The following is a 19,873-nucleotide window of genomic DNA, read 5'->3' as shown; positions in this document are numbered from 1 at the left end:
TTGATGATGATGATAATATGGCAGAAGAATCTTTGACTTCACATTAAGCTGGCAAGCTCTAATTCTTTTTCTGGGATCCAAGTGTATCTAATCCTAGTTTCTCTTTAATTGTGCCACATGTAAATTTAAGAAATCCCATTCTGATACCAAAATTTCAAAATAGTTTAAATGTTTCTGCTATAAAAGTCCTGTTTTATGTTTTATATTTACATGGTTTCTTCCAAGGAAAGTCCCCCCCCCTTTTTTTTTGCTATTGTACTATGTACTTTCAAGTGTATTTTTTACTAACCAATAATCTATTAATGAATTTGAGCAGTTCATTTTTTGTTGCTGACTCACTATAAAACTTAGAACTGAAGTCATCCCAAGGCACAAAGGTTTAAGATCCACAGGGACATATATTTATTGTATCTTCATACAAAGAAATACAAGATCAAACTAAGACTAATACATAACTTACCCAGATCTACAAGAATAAATTGCCCAGCTCAGCATGCAATTACAACTATCAATTCATCCACAAATCATTTTTTCCAAATAATGCTTGAACCAGGAGGAGGAAAATAAATACATATCGCCTATTTTTTTTAATGGCAAATAACTTAAATCAAGAGATCTACTAAAAAGAACACAAAAATCTCTCAGTTAAAAATACTGACAGCAAAGAGATAAATATTTGTGTGGTCTGGATTCCAAGTGAAAAAAGAACAGGGTACATGGGCTGGTGGCAGTAAACAAAAGTATGTAAAGTGAGACCGTAAGAGAGTAAGAAGTACAGTGACTGAAAACACTACACTGAGTTAGATTTCCCTTATCAAGGTAGTAATGTTCATGTCAGCAATTAAGAGAATGGAATAGAAATACCAATCTAAACTGGAGACACCAAATAACAATGACAAGAAGAGCACAGTGAAAGAGGAAAGGAACAGTCAGATATGAAAAACAGATGATAAAAACAAAGACCATCAACACAAAGATTTGGAATGACTTGGAATTTTTTTTTAATCCAAGGGTTTTAAGAAGAAAAAGGAAAGAACTAACAATTATAGCACAAAATGGGAAAACCTGGGAACTATATGAGAAACATCACCACTGAAAATTATACAAGATTTAAATAATGGGGGAAAAGAGTACATTATGAGCTGGATATAGGGTTTTGTGGGGGGTTGCCAAAATTATAATAGTCTTCAAAATAGCAAATTATTTTGTAATTCTGGATATGGCTCTTCAGGGTGAATTTCTATTATAATGGATTTACTGGAAAAATTACAGTGTTTCAGAAATAAATTTATCATACTGTTTTATATCCAATACTGCCCATTTATCTCAGCTGTCTCTTATCTCTTCTAAAGACTGCATGATTTAAATTTTGAAAAATATATTTAAGACAAATCACAGGATCTTACTTACTTTGTCCCATAAACTGAAGTAAAAGAGCAATGTATTCAAAATAAGATGAAAATATTTTACTCAGTGTACAGTGAACCTCTAAAACTTAAAACATTTGCTCAGGGAAGTTATTAGAAATTCACTATAACTGAGTTTAAAAGATGGCATACAGTTTCATAGATATTAGTGACTTCTGCCTTTTTCCCAACTGAGGCAGATCTAGAAAAATCACAGTTGATTTTTTTTAAGGGTTTTGGATGGGGGTGAAAGGACAGAAATTAGCATCCAACCCAACATAGATTACGAGAAATTGTTTCTCTTCCAAAGAAAAACAAAAGCATCAGAGTATAATGGAGCAACAGGAAAAGAAAAATCTGGTAGAGTTCTACTTATTTTCTTTCATATTTTTTCACTAAAACAATGAGGAAAAATTATAACAATGTCCCACACTACTGCAAGATGTCAAAAACAGGGAATAAGGAGGGAATGGCATTGAGGTGGTACATGGAACTCTGTACTTAACCACTCAATTTTTATGTAACCTAAAACTAATCTAAAAAATAAGGTCGAATTGTTGTTGTTGTTGTTGTTGTTGTTTTTAATTTTTAGTAAAACAAAAGATAAGGCAGGACAAAATTCAGTACCACTACTGCAGATTTTACATTCCAAGTGGAAAATTCTTGTCAATAACTATTTTTTTCCTAAGTATAAACATAATACAGAATTACTGATAACATTCTGAAAAAGATACTAACATTAAACTTAAAACATCAAAATTGCCAGTAGTTCAACTACATGGAAATAATCTAGTAGTTTCAGCATACATTACCTAGCTTTTTTTTCACATATAAAAGATATATACTTCACATAGCTACGATTACATGGTATATAAAGTATTGCACATATTTTTTTACTTAACCAACTGTGAACATTTCCTCTTATCACTACACATTAAGAAAAGTTATTATGTTTAAGTGGAGAAAATATTGAAATACTTGATGTAATTTTTGATACTACTCAAATTTACTTAGAAAATTATGAAACAATCAACAGTATAACATGAAAGCATAATGATTTACAACATGCCTAACCAAATATCTTAACTTTGCAAAAATGGAATCTAAAAACTTATTTGTTCAAATCACTAAAAACTAACTCACCAGGTGATTCTCCTCCTACATCTGAAGCTTGGGGTGAATCTACTGAAGAAACCACACTGACTGCATTGGTAGGGAGACTCGTATTAAGTACAGAAGGTAAGACTGATGATTTTTTTGTTGCAATGATGACACTTCTGTAATAAAGTAAATAGATTTTAAAATACGAAACATCACTCAAGTTAATTACATTAATTTCAAAATAGAAAGTAGAAAACTAACTTCTTTTTTTAATTTATTGATTTATATTTTGATGTACAATTTAGAATATTCTCTCAGAAAGAAATCTCTCCAATTTTGGCATATTTATTTGCATTTCAATTTTTTAGAATGAAGACAATGTTCTATGGAAATACAATAATCCATTACATTTATAGAACTTACAATTATTATACAATATTCTTTAAATTTATGATCATCTTTAATTACCCAACTTAAATAAAAAATAACCACAGGTATATAAAAAAGGAATTTTGGCACTCAAGTGGAAAAGTAATTAACTTTTTCTTAACCTCAGAATTGAAGCAGAAAACTCAACATGTTTCTACATGGATTTTAAAGCACCACTAATTTGAAATCATAAAACCTTAGAAATCTTAAAGGTAAAAAAAACGCAGATATAAGTAATTTTTAAAACCTACATAATCAAGTTTCTCTTTTTAACCCCCAAAGACTATCTTTTGACAATATTATATGGAAAAAAAACAATGCATAGGTATAAAAGCTAGATGCAAAAATTCCAAATAATCAAATTCATTTTGTCTATTATTCAAACACAGGTATTTATATACACCAATTTCAATTAAAGTGTAATACTTTATACCCAAATAGTAACTAAAAGACCTTATTAGGCATAACTAAAAGGCATTTTTAATTGAAGTTAGCTCCATAAACATGCAAAAACCCAGTTAATGAGGTAAAGAGGACAGCTGATATATAATGCACTCCCACAGCAGTGCTTACTTTTAATTACCTGGTGTTAACCATAAGCCTAAAGTCTTCAACATTCAATTTATTTAATCACATCTTTTGTTGACAATATTGTAACTGCAAGATTCAAGTATTCCCTTAACAGCTTTAAAGTATTCAGTTTCTAAATAAAGTTAGATACTTGATCCCAATAAATGTATTCAAAAGTGGAAATTATGTAATTCCAGTAACTCAAAAATAAATTTTGTTTTTGTTGTTATACCAAAGAGAGATAATACAACGCGAAATAGGTTCTGTTTTACTTCAATGCCTATCATGTGATGGCAAACAGTGTTGCCAATTAAATCAAGTTCTCTTGTGTTAGGCATGGTTTATTCAATGTACTTGGGGGTAGCCGGTGTCACATCATTATAAGGGTGACTGCCAATGTTAACTATACACTAAAAAATAGAAGCAACAGCCACCTGAGCCCTCAATCCAAAATGGTGTGCTTAAATCATAGTAGCTTATATCAGATGAAGACTACTGACTTTAGGGGGAGTAGATATGACCGTGTGTGTGCGTGTGCACACACAGGGAACACTCAAAACAATACAAAAAATAATTTATATATTTCCTACTCGAGGCAGAAACTCATAAACCTATTGTTTAAGAAAATCTCTAGCTGCATTCCCTAGCAACCTATTTTGGAGTGAGGACTACTATACAGAATTTACTTTCACATTTCTTCCCAAAAGAAAGAACTGGCAAGACCTAGATCACTCATATATGTAAGCACTGAAATAAGCAACAGAAAATAGTATTGAGAAAGCTGAAATTGTTTTTTCCATAACTGAAATTTAAGACATAATAAAACTACCCTTTGTACCAGCAATTCCACTCTTAGGAATTTCCTCAAGATAACTTTATGCCCACAAAAAATGTGTACAATAATGTGTAAGAGGCCTTATTTAATAGCCAAATACCAGAAACAGTTCAGAATTCTTTCAAAAGAAAAATGAGTAAGTGATAAGCTTATATATACGAAAAGATCCTCAGCAATTAAAAGAAACTACTAATAAATGTAACCTAGGTGAATCTCAAAAGCATTATGGTGAGTGAAGAAAGCCTCATACATAACACAAATTTTGTATTTCCTTTCACATGAAGTTCTAGAAAAGGCAAAACTAATCTATGGTAGGAAGGAATCAGAAGAGTAACTGCATCTAGGGGATGGGGACCGTCATTGGCTGGGAATGTGCATGAAGGAACTTCCAAGACTGATGATGTCTTGATTGAGGACTTGGGTCACACAGGTGTACAAATCTGTCAAAATTCATCAAATGATACACATTAAGATCTGTGCCTTCCATGGGGCGCCTGGGTGGCTCAGTCGGTTAAGCGTCCGACTTCGGCTCAGGTCACAATCTCGCAGTCCGTGAGTTCAAGCCCCGCGTCAGGCTCTGTGCTGATAGCTCAGAGCCTGGAGCCTGCTTCAGATTCTGTGTCTCCCTCTCTCTCTGACCCTCCCTCATTCATGCTCTGTCTCTCTCTGTCTCAAAAATAAATAAACATTAAAAAAATTTAAAAAAAAAAAAAGATCTGTGCCTTCCAATGCATGTACATTTTACCTTAAAAAACTGTACTGATCTCTAGTTTAAGATCTGCATGGTTAAATGTTTATGAAGTGAACTGATGTCTGCTGAAACACATAAAAAAATAAAATGGAGAGAGGAATGTATATAGGGAGAATTACATGATGAAGTAAATAGAGTGATGGGGTCTATGGATGTTCACTGTACAATTCTTCTGTATATTCGAACATTTTCGCAATAACATGTTGGAAAACTAGTAACAGAAAAAAATCTACTACAGATGTTCGTTCCTTAGTATGTACAATCTCTGTCCAAGATGGCATGGTTAGTTAAAGGTAACAAAAAATTTGATCTCATTTTTTTTTTTTTTTAAAGTAGGCTTCACACCCAGTGTGGAGCCCAGGACAGGGCTTGAACTCACAACCCTAAGAACAAGACCTGAGCCGAGATCAAGCTGGATACTTAACCAACTGAGCCACCCAGGAACCCCTTGATCTCATTTCTAATCCTTTAACCTATTACCATTAATAATTCTTTCAATCATGTATAATACTTATTCTTTACTACAGCTCAGTAGATATTTATTTTCCAAGATCTGTCTCATATTCTCACCCCTAGTACATCTGAAGTATGGCTACCTACATGAGTTTACATTTAATCCAGCATTCCTTACAAATGTCTGCAATATGCTCTTATGATTCCTGAGCATGTATGTTATTTCACAATTCCAACCCTTTGTATATACTATTCCTCAGCCAAGCAGCCTTCCTTTTATCCCTGCTTGCTAGGAAACTTTTCCTTCTGACCTTTCAAAACCTTGTTTAAAGGTAAGCCTCCCCAGGGGTGCCAGGATGGCTTAGTCAGTTAAGCTTCCCACTTTGGCTCAAATGATCTCATGGTTCATGAATTCGAGCCCCGCGTGGGGCTCTGTGCTGACAGCTCAGAGCCCGGAGCCTACTTCAGATTCTGTGTCTCCCACTCCATCTGCTACCCCTCCCCTATTCGTGCTTTGTTTCTCTTCCCCTCTTTCTCTCTCTCAAAAATAAGTAAACATTAAAAAAAATTTTTTTAAAGGTAAGCCTCCCCAGAGTCTCCAAGTCAACATTCATAATACACTATTCTTTGTGTTATATAAACTATATAACACTGTTCTGTTATATAAATTTATAAATCATTAATAGCTATGAATTAAACCGATGATATGCCAAGAATTACTACTAAATTATCCAAATAACCCTTATATTTTACTTCCACTTTAAAAATTAAAATAGTAAAGCTCAGACAGGTAAAATAACTTCCCAATATAAATGCCCTACAATTCCAAGTTCGCCCAAACAAGAGCTTTTATTTGAACTGTTTTCTCATATTGACCTTTTTCTTAAGTTTCATTGAGATATATGTAATTCACATATTACACAATTTAAGTGTAAAGTTAAATGGTTTTTAGTATGTTCACAGAGTTGTGCAACCATTACCACAATCATTTTAATATTTAAGCACAATTCTATAGTATAATCATCTATAAGCAATGGTAGTAAGGATTTCCAAGATATAAAATTATGCATGTATTACTACCAAAATAAAATATCTATGTGCTCACAAATGGAAAAAGTTTTCCTTTCTTTAGCCCACTTAGTACATAAGTGGGAAATAAACTGAATCCATTTCCAAAATTTTTGATTCAAACCATTTCTGAGGAAGCAAAATAATTATGCTTCAGCTTTGGGCCACATAAAACCAAAGAAAATTCCAAGTCATAATGATTGAAAGGACAAAAAGCAGTCAGCAGATTTCAGGATATTTTCCTTTCCTTTACTATTTTCATTATCACAAAGTTTCCATCCACATTGAAGGACTAAAAAAATCTCCAGTAGAGGTGATCTTTAAGCCCTCATATTTATCATGTATGTAAGTACAAATTTAAACTAATAAAGCATGTCCAACAGCTTAAAAATTGCAGAAATTTATATTTACCACTACTTAAGAATGATCATTAAAGGACTAAGATTTCACGTTTTTCTAAAATGCTTTGGAAAACACAAAGAAAATGCAACATGCATCTGGCACAAGTTTGAGATTCTAGGGATATGTCTGGCATTGTTCTCAGGGTGCAGTTTACTATTAAAGAGACTGATAGAAATCCTTGTTAATATTTAAGGAAATAACTCTAGATTTTTAGTAACTGCTATCAACTTTGACAAAAAACACTTGAAACTTTTTGGCATAAAGAATTTGTAAGACAGATATGTCTTTTAGTTTTATAAGCTATTTTTCAAAACTGTCAATTAAAATCCAAATATTAAAGTATAAGACTTTACATGTTATAATTTTCTTTACAAACTCACTAACTTTAATGAATAATTAGTATCTGTGAGGCACTGCACTAAGAATACAGAGGAATTATTTATATTTATAACAATCCATGAATTTAAGTACTACATATTATCATCCCCATTTTACAGATGAGAAAGAAGTAATTTTCCTAAAGTTAAACACACAGAAAGTGTAAACACTGTTGACTTTTTTTTATATGAACAAGGGAGACCTCTGTGAAAGTTTCTTTTTATTTAGCCACAACAAAGAGCAACAATGCCTTCCAGATCACTAAGGTTCAGAAGTTCCATTTCAGAAGAGTAACCAGTTTCAAATATCATAAACTTTCACATAAATGCTATTTTATTTAGCATGCAAATAGTTCACTAAAGGAGAAAAGAGCATTTTAAGCCTAGCACTTTACTCCCTTAGGATCTAATTGAAAAGCCAGACAAGCCCTTGAACTTTATCAAGATAAATCCCTGGCATCCACTAATCACCAGAGAGGATCTTCAAATTAGATAAGAGCAAGAATTCTGGCATGGGAATGAACACAAACACCTTGCCATCCACAAAGGCCCACAACCTGGCAGCCTTTCAGCAAGGTTCCACTCATGTAGCTGTTACTCTAAACTTTCCAGCTATTGCTTGGAAGTTGATAATTCTTAAGATATGAGGAGAGTTGTGATTTCTGACACAGCATTCCAGAGATAAATACATGATCAGACGGATGCTTTGAAATTCCCAAAGATTCCACTGGTCTACAGCTGCACGAAAATAGTTTTTCAAAAGGTGTCTCTTGCTGAGAAAAAGAAGGGGAAAAAACAGAGCACTGTGCTTGCCATCAGACAATATGTTAAGTGCATACTAGACATGTAAGTTCCAAATAACATCCTGAAAAACGCTATCACAAAAATTCCCCCTCTGGATTCTATTTCAGTAAACCCCTTACTACGTATTACTGAGGCATGGTTTCCTAAATAAATTTATAACTCACTCAGTGAAGGCATCACTAAAGCATAGATTTAATTCCTATACAACTTTAAAATAAATAGATGCCAACAATTTTCAAATTTGGGACATTTAAGGAAATTTTGCCTATATTAGTAAGATATATTAAATTGAAAAATCTACTTTCCCTTGAGGCACCTAGGTGACTCAGTCGGTTGAGTGTCCGACTTCAGGTCATGATCTCATGGTTCATGAGTTTGAGTCCCACATCAGGCTTACTACTGTCAGAGCAGAGCCACTTCAGATCCTTTGTCCCCCTCTCTACCCCTCCCCCACTTGCATGCGCGTGCACCCTCTCTCTCTCGCTCTCTCAAAAATAAATTATTTTTAAAAATCTACCCGCAAGTATTTGACTACTCAATCTAAGATTAATACAAATTTAAACAAATTATAAAAATTGAGAATATTTTAAAAACTAGTTATGTATACCTCTTCCCACCCTCAAAATATAGCCATTGCTATAAACAGTGTTAAATATACTCTTTGAGGGGCACCTGGGTGGCTCAGTTGAGCATGTCTGACTCCTGATTTGGGCTCAGGTCATGATCCCAGGGTCATGGGATCAAGCCCTGCATCCAGCTCTGTGCTGCTTCAGATTCTCTCTTTCTCTCTGTTCCCTGCCCCAGTAGCACACACACTCTCTTGCTTGCTCACTCCCTAAAAAACAAAATTTTTAAATAAAGGAAAGAAAATATACAATAAAATACTCAAAGGGGATGGATTACTGTGTCAACTTCCTTTCAAATTACTCCGGAAAAACAAAAGTTCTTTTAACTGGCAACTTCTCTATAAGTTAGAGCTTATATCAAGATAAAATACTGATCTTTGAAAAAGACCACATTTAATAACTCAATACATACATGTCTTATAGGTAGAATTTCAGAAAGTTTAATAATATATACAAAAAAATTTCAGGCATATAGCAAAAGGTTCACTAGGCAGCAGAACCTAAAGTCAGGAATGTACAGTCTGCTTTCTAAAGCTGTCAAGCTCTGAACACCTTGCTGAATTCCTGAGTCTGTTGAAATCCACAGATTCAGACTTCTTTTCACAAAGGCTGGCACAGTACTGCCAGCAAAAGAGTGAAAGGTAGCCATGTGTAGGTAAAGGCGAATTCTAACTTATAACAAACAAAATGATTGTCCATATAATTTGCCAATGTAACATTAAGATTAAATACTATTTTTAAATCATCTTATTGGTATGATGAAAAACAAAAATGTGAATACCTTGTTGACTACTTACAAGCCTTTTATACAACAAAAACATCCTTGTAATTTTTATAAACTAGATCAAAACACCACTTTCTAATGTTGAAGCTACAAAATTTAGCAGAGTTAAATTAAGTTCCTGTTTACCCTTTGAATTTTATACATATAAGCAGACCAAAACAAAAGACTATTTACAGTACCTATCAAAAGATCTGAACTGCACAGGTTGTTCAACAGAAAGATCACCAAGAGCTCCAAGACAGGCTGGTGGCAGAAGGGTAGGATCCACTGTGACTCCATCTGCTGGCATATTAACCAAGCTTCGAAGAATGTCCTTCACATTGACATTTTTTGAAACTGAAACCGATGGTGCAGCCTTGTTATCCGACTCATTTCCTCCATCATTTCTGGCTTCCTGAGTTTTATTGACTTCTAAAGAAAGAGTGCACAGCGCCTCGCTGATTGCATCTGGGCCTGCACTGACACTTGGAGGTGCTATCGGAGGAGCTACATGCACACTGCTTCCTAAGCCAGTAGCTGTTTCTTCCCCGATGCCTGAGTCCCTCCTCCGAGCAGATGACGTGCTTTCAGATTCTTCCACCAATGCTGGGGTTGGCGGACTGAATGCTGATGGTGCGTTTTCTACATCTTACCAAGAAACAAAAGGAAAAGTATAAACAAAAAAAAAATTTAGAAGCAATTTTTAAAAGGTACATCCAGCCCTAACAGCTATCTACTATTTTATTTATTTTTTAAAGTTTTTATTTTAATTTCAGTTAGTTTCACATATAGTTATATTAGTTTCAGGTGTACAATATAGTGATTCAACACTTCCATCCATCACCCTGTGCTCATCATAACACCTATTTAACCCACCCCACCATCTAGTATTTTAAATTAGGAAATATATGGCATGTGCTAATAAAAGGCAAAAATAAATTACATAATCTATGTAATAATAGATGCATGTAATATACTGAGTATAACAACAAAATAGATGTTTCAATAAAACAATGAGAATAATAAAAGTAATAAATGATAATAAACTGAGAAAAAACTGCCAAACTGACCATGACATACCAATGGATAGCAACACAAGGCTGAAAGCCATTGGCCTAGAAGAAAAAATCCAAAATCCTTGATAAAGTATAAGACTCTTTAATAATATGAGTCTGATACAATTTAAATTTAATAAAGGCAGGGAATTTGTCTTCTTTAACACTTCATGTCCAGTACCTATAACCATGCCTGGGCCCATAACAATGCCTGGCCCGTAGTAGGTCATCAACTATTTATCAGATGACTATTAATTTACAACTTTATCTTCTGCTACTCATGCCATCACACTTTATAACATCAAATTACGTGCAATCTGCTAAACATGGGACAACATTTGGGGCTTCTGTGCCTTTATACATTGCCATTTCTCTGGACAATTCCAAGATTTCTACCTCAAACACAGTTTCTACTTGCTAAAAAAAAAAAAAAAAAACACATCATCCTTCCTGTATGCAAGACTAATTCAATAATCTTTAAAATCTAGTTCAACAAGGAGCATCACCTACTCTGTTTGACTCATTCCCTCTAATCAGGCATTCACTGCATACCAACAAAAATGCTCCATCTTCCTAAATACAATGGTTACCAAAAACCTCCATCTTGATAACTCCAATGGTCAGTCCTCAGCACTTGACACAGCACCAACAAAGGATTATTCCCTCTAACTTGCCAATACTTTTTTCACTTTGCTAATAGGACATTATGCTCTTCTCATTCTTTATCTATTACCTCCCTGGTTGTTCCTTCTTAATTCCCTTCACTTATTTTTCTCCTTGATTTCTTAAGTTGGAGGGACTTAATACTTATCTTCCCTAACAATATTTACTCCCTTGAGTGATCTCATTCACTCTTAAAGTTTTACAACACTACTATATCAACAAAACAATACATACTTATTTATAAGTGCCTACTTTACATCTTGTATGTCTAAAAGATATCTCAAACTCAACATGGTGAAAACTGAATTTATTTTTCCCTGAATATTTTTAACTTTCAGTCTATCCAACTACACCTTATAATCATTCTTGATGACATTGCATCTTTCACATATTCACACCTAGTATTTTCAATCCTGCTCTCTCTCTTTTGGGATGAGCACTGGGTGTTGTATGGAAACGAATTTGACAATAAATTGCATATATTTAAATAAATAAATAAACAAACAAATAAATAAATAAATCCTGCTCTACCATCAAAATATATCCAGAATCTGACAAATGCTCACTACTCTACAACTACCATTTTAGTCCTCCCAAAATCTACTCTTTCCTGGATTATTGCAATATCCTCCCAACTGGTTGTATTAGACTGTTATATTAATAATTCTGTTGCTCCATGCATTCTGGTATTCACTCCCTTGAATGCGGGCTGGGCCTCACTTACTTTAACCAACAGAATGAGGCAGAATTAGCACTGGGCCAGTTCTGTGCTCAAGCTTTACAAAGATCTGGCAGCTTGGGCATTTCTCAGAATCCCTGAACACCTCTGTAAGCAAGCTGGCTACCTTGCTAGAGGGAACATGTATAGAGACTATACAAAGATAGAGGCCCTCCGAACTAATGGAGGAAAACCAAAGAATTTACTAAGAACAATTATCAAGGACCCAGACATATAATCCCAGCTGAGCCATTTCGAGTCAGTCAGCCTCAGCTCTTGGAGCCATCCTTGCTAGGCACTAGATGTATGAGTAGAAAAGCCATCTCAGACTTCACAACCCCAGCAAACATCATCTGGAGCAGGGATGAATGATACTCACTGTGCCTTATATGAATTAAATTCACAGAATCATGATAACAAAACTAAAACAGTTATGGCTTTAGCCACTGAACTTTGAGGTAATATGTTATACAGAAGTACACAACTAAAACACTGTTTTTCATCCTTGCCCTCTAGAATGTATTCTCCCTACAGAATCCCAAGTGTTACTTTGAAAAACTTAAGTCAATTGTCAACTGCTATCTCAAAACACTCAAATAATTCTCCATTTTCCTTAGAGTAAAAACCCACACTCCATATCTCCTCATCATTCCTGAAATTTTTCTCTGTTCAATTTTATCATTTCTTAGAACTTACCACCTTCTAAAATACTATACAATTTATTTAGTACATCTACTTCTTCTTTTCGATCTCCTCTCACAAGAATATATAAGCTCCAAGAAGGCTGATGTTCTTTTCCTCTTTTGTTCATGAATATACCCAAATACCTAGTCGGTACTGAATGAATGCTTATTAAATAAATAAATCTACCTCCACTAAATGGTAGCTACTTCTATGACTGCAAAAGGTGCTTCTCTAACTATACATCTATAACTTGCAGCTACTCTACACCTCTAGTTATTACTGTTATTTATTAGCAAATCTGCCTCTTATAGAGAAATATGAATTATTTCTTCTTCACAATAAATGCCAAGGCAAACAAAAATGTTTAACATGGTATTTGTAAAAGATAACATTTTCTCACTTATGTTTTAATTAAATGGCTCATTTTAAAAAAAAAAACAAAAATCATCTCCCAACTGCAATTAACTACACGGTACTTAAAATAAATTGAAATATATAGTTATTAATTTAAAAATATATACTCTCACTTTATAAATAAATGGATTTAAATTCCAGAATATTTTAACTATTAGGTAATGTTTTACTTGAACTTTGGATCCCACAGAATAAAATATGGAAGCTTACCAGGAAGTGATAAATTCCCACTTTCACTACCAGCTTCTTTAAACGACTGGTTACGCCTTTCATTTTGGGGTTCCAAAATGTCTCTGTACTTTGAGACCATAAGAACAGAAATGAAGTATACAACTGCCAAGGCTAAAAACTGAGCTTGTTTGCTATCCTCCTAGGGAAAAATAAAAGTAGTTGATTATGCCACTATTAAGTAACATGTTTCGATCTTATCTTACATGACAATATTTACATATAAAATACATCCAAAAATCTTTTGACATACACTGAAAATAATAATAAATTCACCTCAACAAAGATTAGGCAAAGAGTCTTGGAAAAATGCCTGTAAATGAGAGTTTTTAATACTTGTGAAACATGGAAACAGAGAATTTGGTTTGTTTTTAAAATGAGGTAACTCAGTCGGAAGACATATGGCATAATATACCTTGTAAGATTAATCAAAAAGCAATTATCATTACATATGTATAACTATTTTTACTTCTAATCATAAGAATTAAAATATGCAGAGGCGCCTGGGTGGCTTAGTCTGACTCTTGATTTGGGCTCAGGTAATGATCTCAGGGTCAAGGGATTAAGCCCCACATCAGGCTCCACACTGAGCATGGAGCCTCCTTAAGATTCTCTCTCTCCCTATGCCCCTTTCCCTGACTTGTGCTTTCTTTCTCTCTCTCTCTCTCTCCTTCTCTCTAAACTTAGAAAAAAAAAAAGAATATGCAAAAAAAAAAAATCACAATTAACAATTTTCCTAAAAGACAAACATCCAAGAGAAAAAAAGCAAGGTAATCAGATACAGAACAAGATGCCAAAGGAATTCTCAAGAGCATTTTAAATAGTACAGACAACCAAGTGTCTAAGATTGAAAATATAGTGTCTGCCAGAAAGAAAAGGACCAACTACGTTGACCTCTAGAAGAGGTCAGGGCTTCATCATAGCTCTACAGATCACCTACATGTCAGTATACTGATGACCTCTTCATCTAGTCCAATACTCCATCTTCAAAGGGACTCTGCACACATTTCTGAATATTTTTCACAATAGGTTTGCACTTAAAGGAAAAACTTAAACTTGTCCATCAAATTCTGAAAACCAGAGGTACCGTGAGTAGCAGAAAACTTATAATAAGGAAAACAAAGAACACTGTTGCCTAGCAGATAAATAAATGGCAACTAGTGGTGCAAATGAAACAAAGTCAATTAGCTAGTGTCAAATGTTTTTTGACACAATTTCTGGGAAAGAACGAGATACCACGTTCAACCTGAGCATTTCCATTTAATACAAATATTAATCTGTAAAGAATCTATGATACTCTTTAGGCTCATATATAAGACCTTATTAGCCTTGATGGAAAAGATAAATGTACATTTTCCTGTTTTATTAACCATTCCTTTTCTCCAAACACTCCTGTGTTCTACTGCCCCACAATACTGGCACTATTATAATAATTGTTGCTAATGATGTTGGCACTAAAAATGTAGGCAAGTAACTTACTTGATTCTAACTTCTTAATCTATACAAATTATTTATATGACTATCTAAATACTTATTTAGCGCATTAATATGTTCAATATTTAGTTATTACAGTATGAAGTTTATAGAATAAGCCTAATTTCTGTCCAAAGAAGAAACATCCCATAGATATTTATGTTTCAGCCTTTTATCCCCAAATAAATTTGTTTTCAACTGTAGGTATCACTTACTGAATACTTATAATGGACCGGGCACTGTACTATGTAGTTCAAACACATTCATTAACCCCTTTTAACAAGATGAGGCCTAGAAGAATAATTGACCTAAAGGCATATAGTAACTGAAAAAGCAAATGTGAACTCAGATTAGAGCGATTACAAAGTTTAGCACTTAACCTCAGGGTAGTAACTTCTTTATATTGCCAATCTAAAGTCATTTCCTTTTTCATCAAAATTGGATTATGCTAAAAGAGACTCTGGGATATAGTTTGGGAAACACAGTCTTTTTTCTAAAACTCCTATGATTATAAAACTTTTTTAATTACAAAAAAAAAATTTTAGTTATTAATTACTTTTAAAAATTACATGTTAAACATAAGAGATACTCTAATTCTCTGTCCAAATATCCTGACATAAAAACTTGTTACAAAGTTCCAAAGAGCCAAATCATAAAGAGCCAGATGAGGAATTTTCATTTCAAGTACTATGGGAAGCCATTAAAGAATATTTAAAGCAAAAGAATTATATTACTTATTATAGATTTTTAAAAATCACTGTAGGAAAAACAAAGCTATGGGGCAATGGACTCAACCAAAGAAAAGGAAAGTAGCAACAATATTTGGTCCCAAAATAAACCACAGTCAGTGGGTTTGGGGGAAAAAAAAAAACAGTTGATGGTTTCTTAACGAAAGGAATAATAAGAGCTATCAAAAAGCAAATATATGGAGATCTAAGGAGGCAACACACCTAATGGTTAAGATCAGAATTCCAAGAACCACATTCCCTAGGTCCTTAACCCACTTCTATCTCTTATTATTTGTGTGATCTTAACCATAATATTTAACCTAACACTTCCATCTTTCTCATATGATTACTACATGAATTAAATGATACAGAGCATCCATTTCCATGCTTAAAACACAGTAAACATTCAGTAACTGCTAACTATAGGTAATAACTATTAACTACAACTACTATTAACAAGTTGTATATGTGTACAAAACTTAGTTAAGAACTCAAAAGAACACCAAGACCCTACAAAAAGAGGAGGGAAAATTAAAACTGATGGGCACTGAGGAGGGCACCTATTGGGATGAGCACTGGGTGTTGTATGGAAACCAATTTGACAATAAATTTCATATTAAAAAAAAGAAGTTATAAAATTTATAAAAAGACTTGCATGTAAAATAGAACATCTAGTACTAAATGCAGTAAGTGTTCAATAATTATTAAGTAATGATAATACTACAAATACTGGTGAGGATTACAAATATATATATGTATATATATATATATACACACACACACATACATATATATATAATATATAATTTTTAGACAGAGAAAGAGCATGAGCAGGGGAGGGGCACAGAGAGAGAGAGAGAGAGAGAGAGAGAGAGAGAGAGAGAGAGAAGAGAGAGAATCTTAAGCAGGCTCCACACCCAGCATGGAGTCCTACACAACCCTGGGATTAGGACCTGAGCAAGTCAAAAATCAAGAGTCAGACACTTAACCAACTGTACACCTAGGCACCCCCAAATAATTTTTATTTTCATTTTTATACTTTCTTAATTCTTTAGACTTTCTTATATGACTTTACAACTTATACATGAAAACTGCACCACATGTCAAAATCAACTAAAACAAACATTTTTTAAAAATTAAAACTGCCACATTTCATTATTGTAATTCTACTTGTTTGAGGGAAAAACATCCAATATTCAGTACAAATAATATGCCATTCAGAATTTGAACATTTCATTACTTTCAGAGCGTAGATTCTGGAGTTTAATCCTGGGTTGGAATCCTATCATTTACTAGCTCCATTAACTTGAACAAGTTACTCAAGCTCTCTGCCTCAGATTCCTCATTTATAAAATGAGAATTACAAAAGTACACAACTCAAGAAGTCGTTGGACTTAGTGCATGTGAAGCACTTACAGTGCTTAATATGTAATAATGTTTTATTCTTTTCAGTATCATTACTCTGATATATTAATTCCACTTAAATAGTACTGTCCAATATTCTAAGATTCTAAAATTATTGTCATAAGAATTGGTTCTAGTCCTTCTTATCTCTATTCAACTGTTTTATATCACAGAAAGTTTTTCCTTTCAATACTTTGGGCCTAGGTAGAAATATGTATCAGCTAAGAGTATGTGAAAGAAATATTGTAACTTACTATGTCTCTGAAGACAACTGCCCTAAGCCGATTAATATCCATGTCTTGTAGGAGCTTGTCAAAATCTCTTACTGGAGATATGCCACCAGTTATAATGTCCACTGGACTCTATTTAAGACAAAAAATATATATGTATTACACAGACATTTTAAAATATTAGCACAGTATTCCAAGAACCAGGAAAAAAAAGGCTGTAACATTGTTTCTCCTAGCTTATTTTTCCTACTTCCTTCTGTCTTCTTTTTAGGGGTACTGGGATAGAGGTGGGGGTCACAGAAGGGAGCCATAAAGGAAAAATCAAACTGCATGCTAACTCACCAAGTTCATGAAATACAAATTGACATATTCAAAGGAAATTGACATATTTGACATATCAAAGACACAAGAAAAGTAAACACTTGGAAAAGCAGACAAGATTAAGTATAAGCAAATCTTTGCTGTATATTTAAACACAAATATTTGAATGTTATGTCCACAGACTAAAATAACTATTTTAGAACCTTTGTCAGATTTACTTAACTTTATGTTGAAATGAACAACTAAATCTAAGATCTTAATCATAAAGTAAGAGGTACTTTTTTATTAAATTAATTATTCTGTATGCTTACCTTTGCGGCAGATTTCCCCATGGGAATCAGGCTGTGTACTGTTTTCTGGCCCTTGGCTGTATCTCCTCTAGCTTTCAGCTGTGAATGCTGCTGACACTCTAAACAATTCCTAACTGCCACAGCACACACTGTAATTTAAGGAAAAGATTGGGCCAGAAAATTTTATTTAAGATTTTGGAATTGATAAAAATCACCTACATAATATGATTTACATAAGCTTTTATTTGAAACAGATTACTTTCAGCAAATTCCTACAATGTTCCTGGACTCTATCACCTAGTGTTTGTTTTGTGACTTTGTTAGCTACACTGTTAGGGCCCACTGCTAAGAGAGAATCATTTCAGGGAACTAAATCAACAGGCTAGTGTTTCCTAGAGCTTACCTAAGCTAAAGTGGAATGATCTTTTATTAAGGAAAAGATAGGGAAGAAAAGAACTGAAAAGTAGGAAAAAAGAGAAAGCAAATCACACTGCTATGAACTAGTCTATAATAACAACCTATCACCTTCATCAAAGTAAAATAAACTTAAAACTTGCATGTATTTCTTATGGTCTATCACTATACCAACATATTTATAGAGACTGATAAAAGGTAGAACATTTATAGAAAATATTTACAGAGTCTACTTTTAACTGGTTTTCATTAAAACGGTTTAAAAGGTGGGGGGCAGAAAAGAGACTGTGATTAATAAAGTCCAAAATAGCCTCTCCAGTATTATGCTAAGTGAAATAAGTCAGAATGAGGAAGACAAATACCGTATGATTCCACTCATAAATAGAATCTAAAAAAAAAAATTAATAAACAAATAAAAGCATAATTAGGCCTATGAATACAAAGAACAAACTAATGGTTATCAGAGGGTAGGGCAGTGGCAAATGGGCCAAATGAGTGAAGGGGAAAGACAGATGTAGGCCTCCAACTATGGAATGAGTAAGTCATAGGAATAAACAGCAGAGCATAAGGAATACAGTCAATAATATTGTAATAGCAACGTAACTGGACCTAGCCTAATGTATAAACCTGTCAAGTCACTAAGTTGTACACCTGAAACTAATGTAATATTGTGTGTCAACTATACTCAAAATAATAATAATAATAAAAATAATTTGGGGGCGCCTGGGTGGCTCAGTCAGTTAGGCATCCAACTTTGGCTCAGGTCATGATCTTGCAGTTTGTGAGTTCGAGTTCCACATCAGGCTCTGTGCTGACAGCTCAGTCTGGAGCCTGGAGCCTGCTTCGGATTCTGTGTCTCCCTCTCTCTCTGCCCCTCTCCTGCTCATGCTCTTTCTCTCTCTGTTTCTCAAAAGTAAATAAACGGTAAAAAATAAATAAATAAAATAATAATAATAATAATAACTTCATCCAGTAGAAACCAACACATTTATAAGCCTAAGGATCTCCAAATCTTTGTTGAAGATTTGATGTTCCAGTATATTACTACCAGATATTAACCTTTTTTTGTTTTTGTTTTTGACTAACTGAACAGTTTCACCAATATCGTACTCTTAAAATGGTGACCTTCTCTGAGCATAAATCCTATAGTATTCATGTTATATATAACTTATGATTATGAAATTTTAAAGAGCCTGCAATAACACTGTTTGCTAACCTGTGAGTTATGTAAATTCTAGAATTTGGTTGGAACATTTTCAACAACTTAAAATAAGTAGTAAATTAAATGAATCACCTGTTCAAAAAACTACCTCTCTAAATGTGTCCCCCATCAGTTACTCGGGTTATTTAGAAATTAATTTTGAAGTTTAAATGATGAATTAAGTAATGCAAACATGACTATGAAATGCTTATTATCATGTGAATCATCTCAGTTCTTAATCAGATCAGTAGCACTCAGGCTATATGAACTGAACAAGAGTAGGAGAGCAAATTAAGAACAAAATGGCAAACTTCTCTGGGGACTGTAACTACTACCAGACTATCCTATGGCAAGCATAGAACTGAAACAGGAAAGTATTCAGATAAGTGCAAGACAGCAACAAAAGTTGGGGAAAATGAAACAAGGAATATAGTGAGGGAGGGAGGGCAAGAGAGTATGGAAAAT

The 19,873-nt window shown here is 33.7% G+C and overlaps 1 protein-coding gene across 2 annotated transcripts in view; it reads right to left on the bottom strand.

Annotated features, from left to right (window-relative positions):
* The window catches only part of LRBA (LPS responsive beige-like anchor protein), a 794,075-nt gene that overhangs the window by 562,060 nt on the left and 212,142 nt on the right, over window positions 1-19,873 (bottom strand). For both annotated transcript variants that reach the window (XM_042935320.1, XM_042935319.1), the window contains 5 exons: window positions 17,815-17,942; window positions 17,207-17,314; window positions 13,330-13,489; window positions 9,786-10,233; window positions 2,550-2,683 (listed from right to left, as the gene is read on the bottom strand). In XM_042935320.1, the coding sequence (XP_042791254.1) occupies window positions 2,550-2,683; window positions 9,786-10,233; window positions 13,330-13,489; window positions 17,207-17,314; window positions 17,815-17,942 (978 nt within the window). The remainder of the gene's footprint in view (window positions 1-2,549; window positions 2,684-9,785; window positions 10,234-13,329; window positions 13,490-17,206; window positions 17,315-17,814; window positions 17,943-19,873) is intronic.

Source organism: Panthera leo, chromosome B1 (genome assembly GCF_018350215.1).
Source record: "Panthera leo isolate Ple1 chromosome B1, P.leo_Ple1_pat1.1, whole genome shotgun sequence".
Lineage (NCBI taxonomy): Eukaryota > Metazoa > Chordata > Mammalia > Carnivora > Felidae > Panthera > Panthera leo.
The sequence above is the reverse complement of the archived record's forward strand: the minus strand, read 5'-3'. Positions and strand labels throughout refer to the sequence as shown.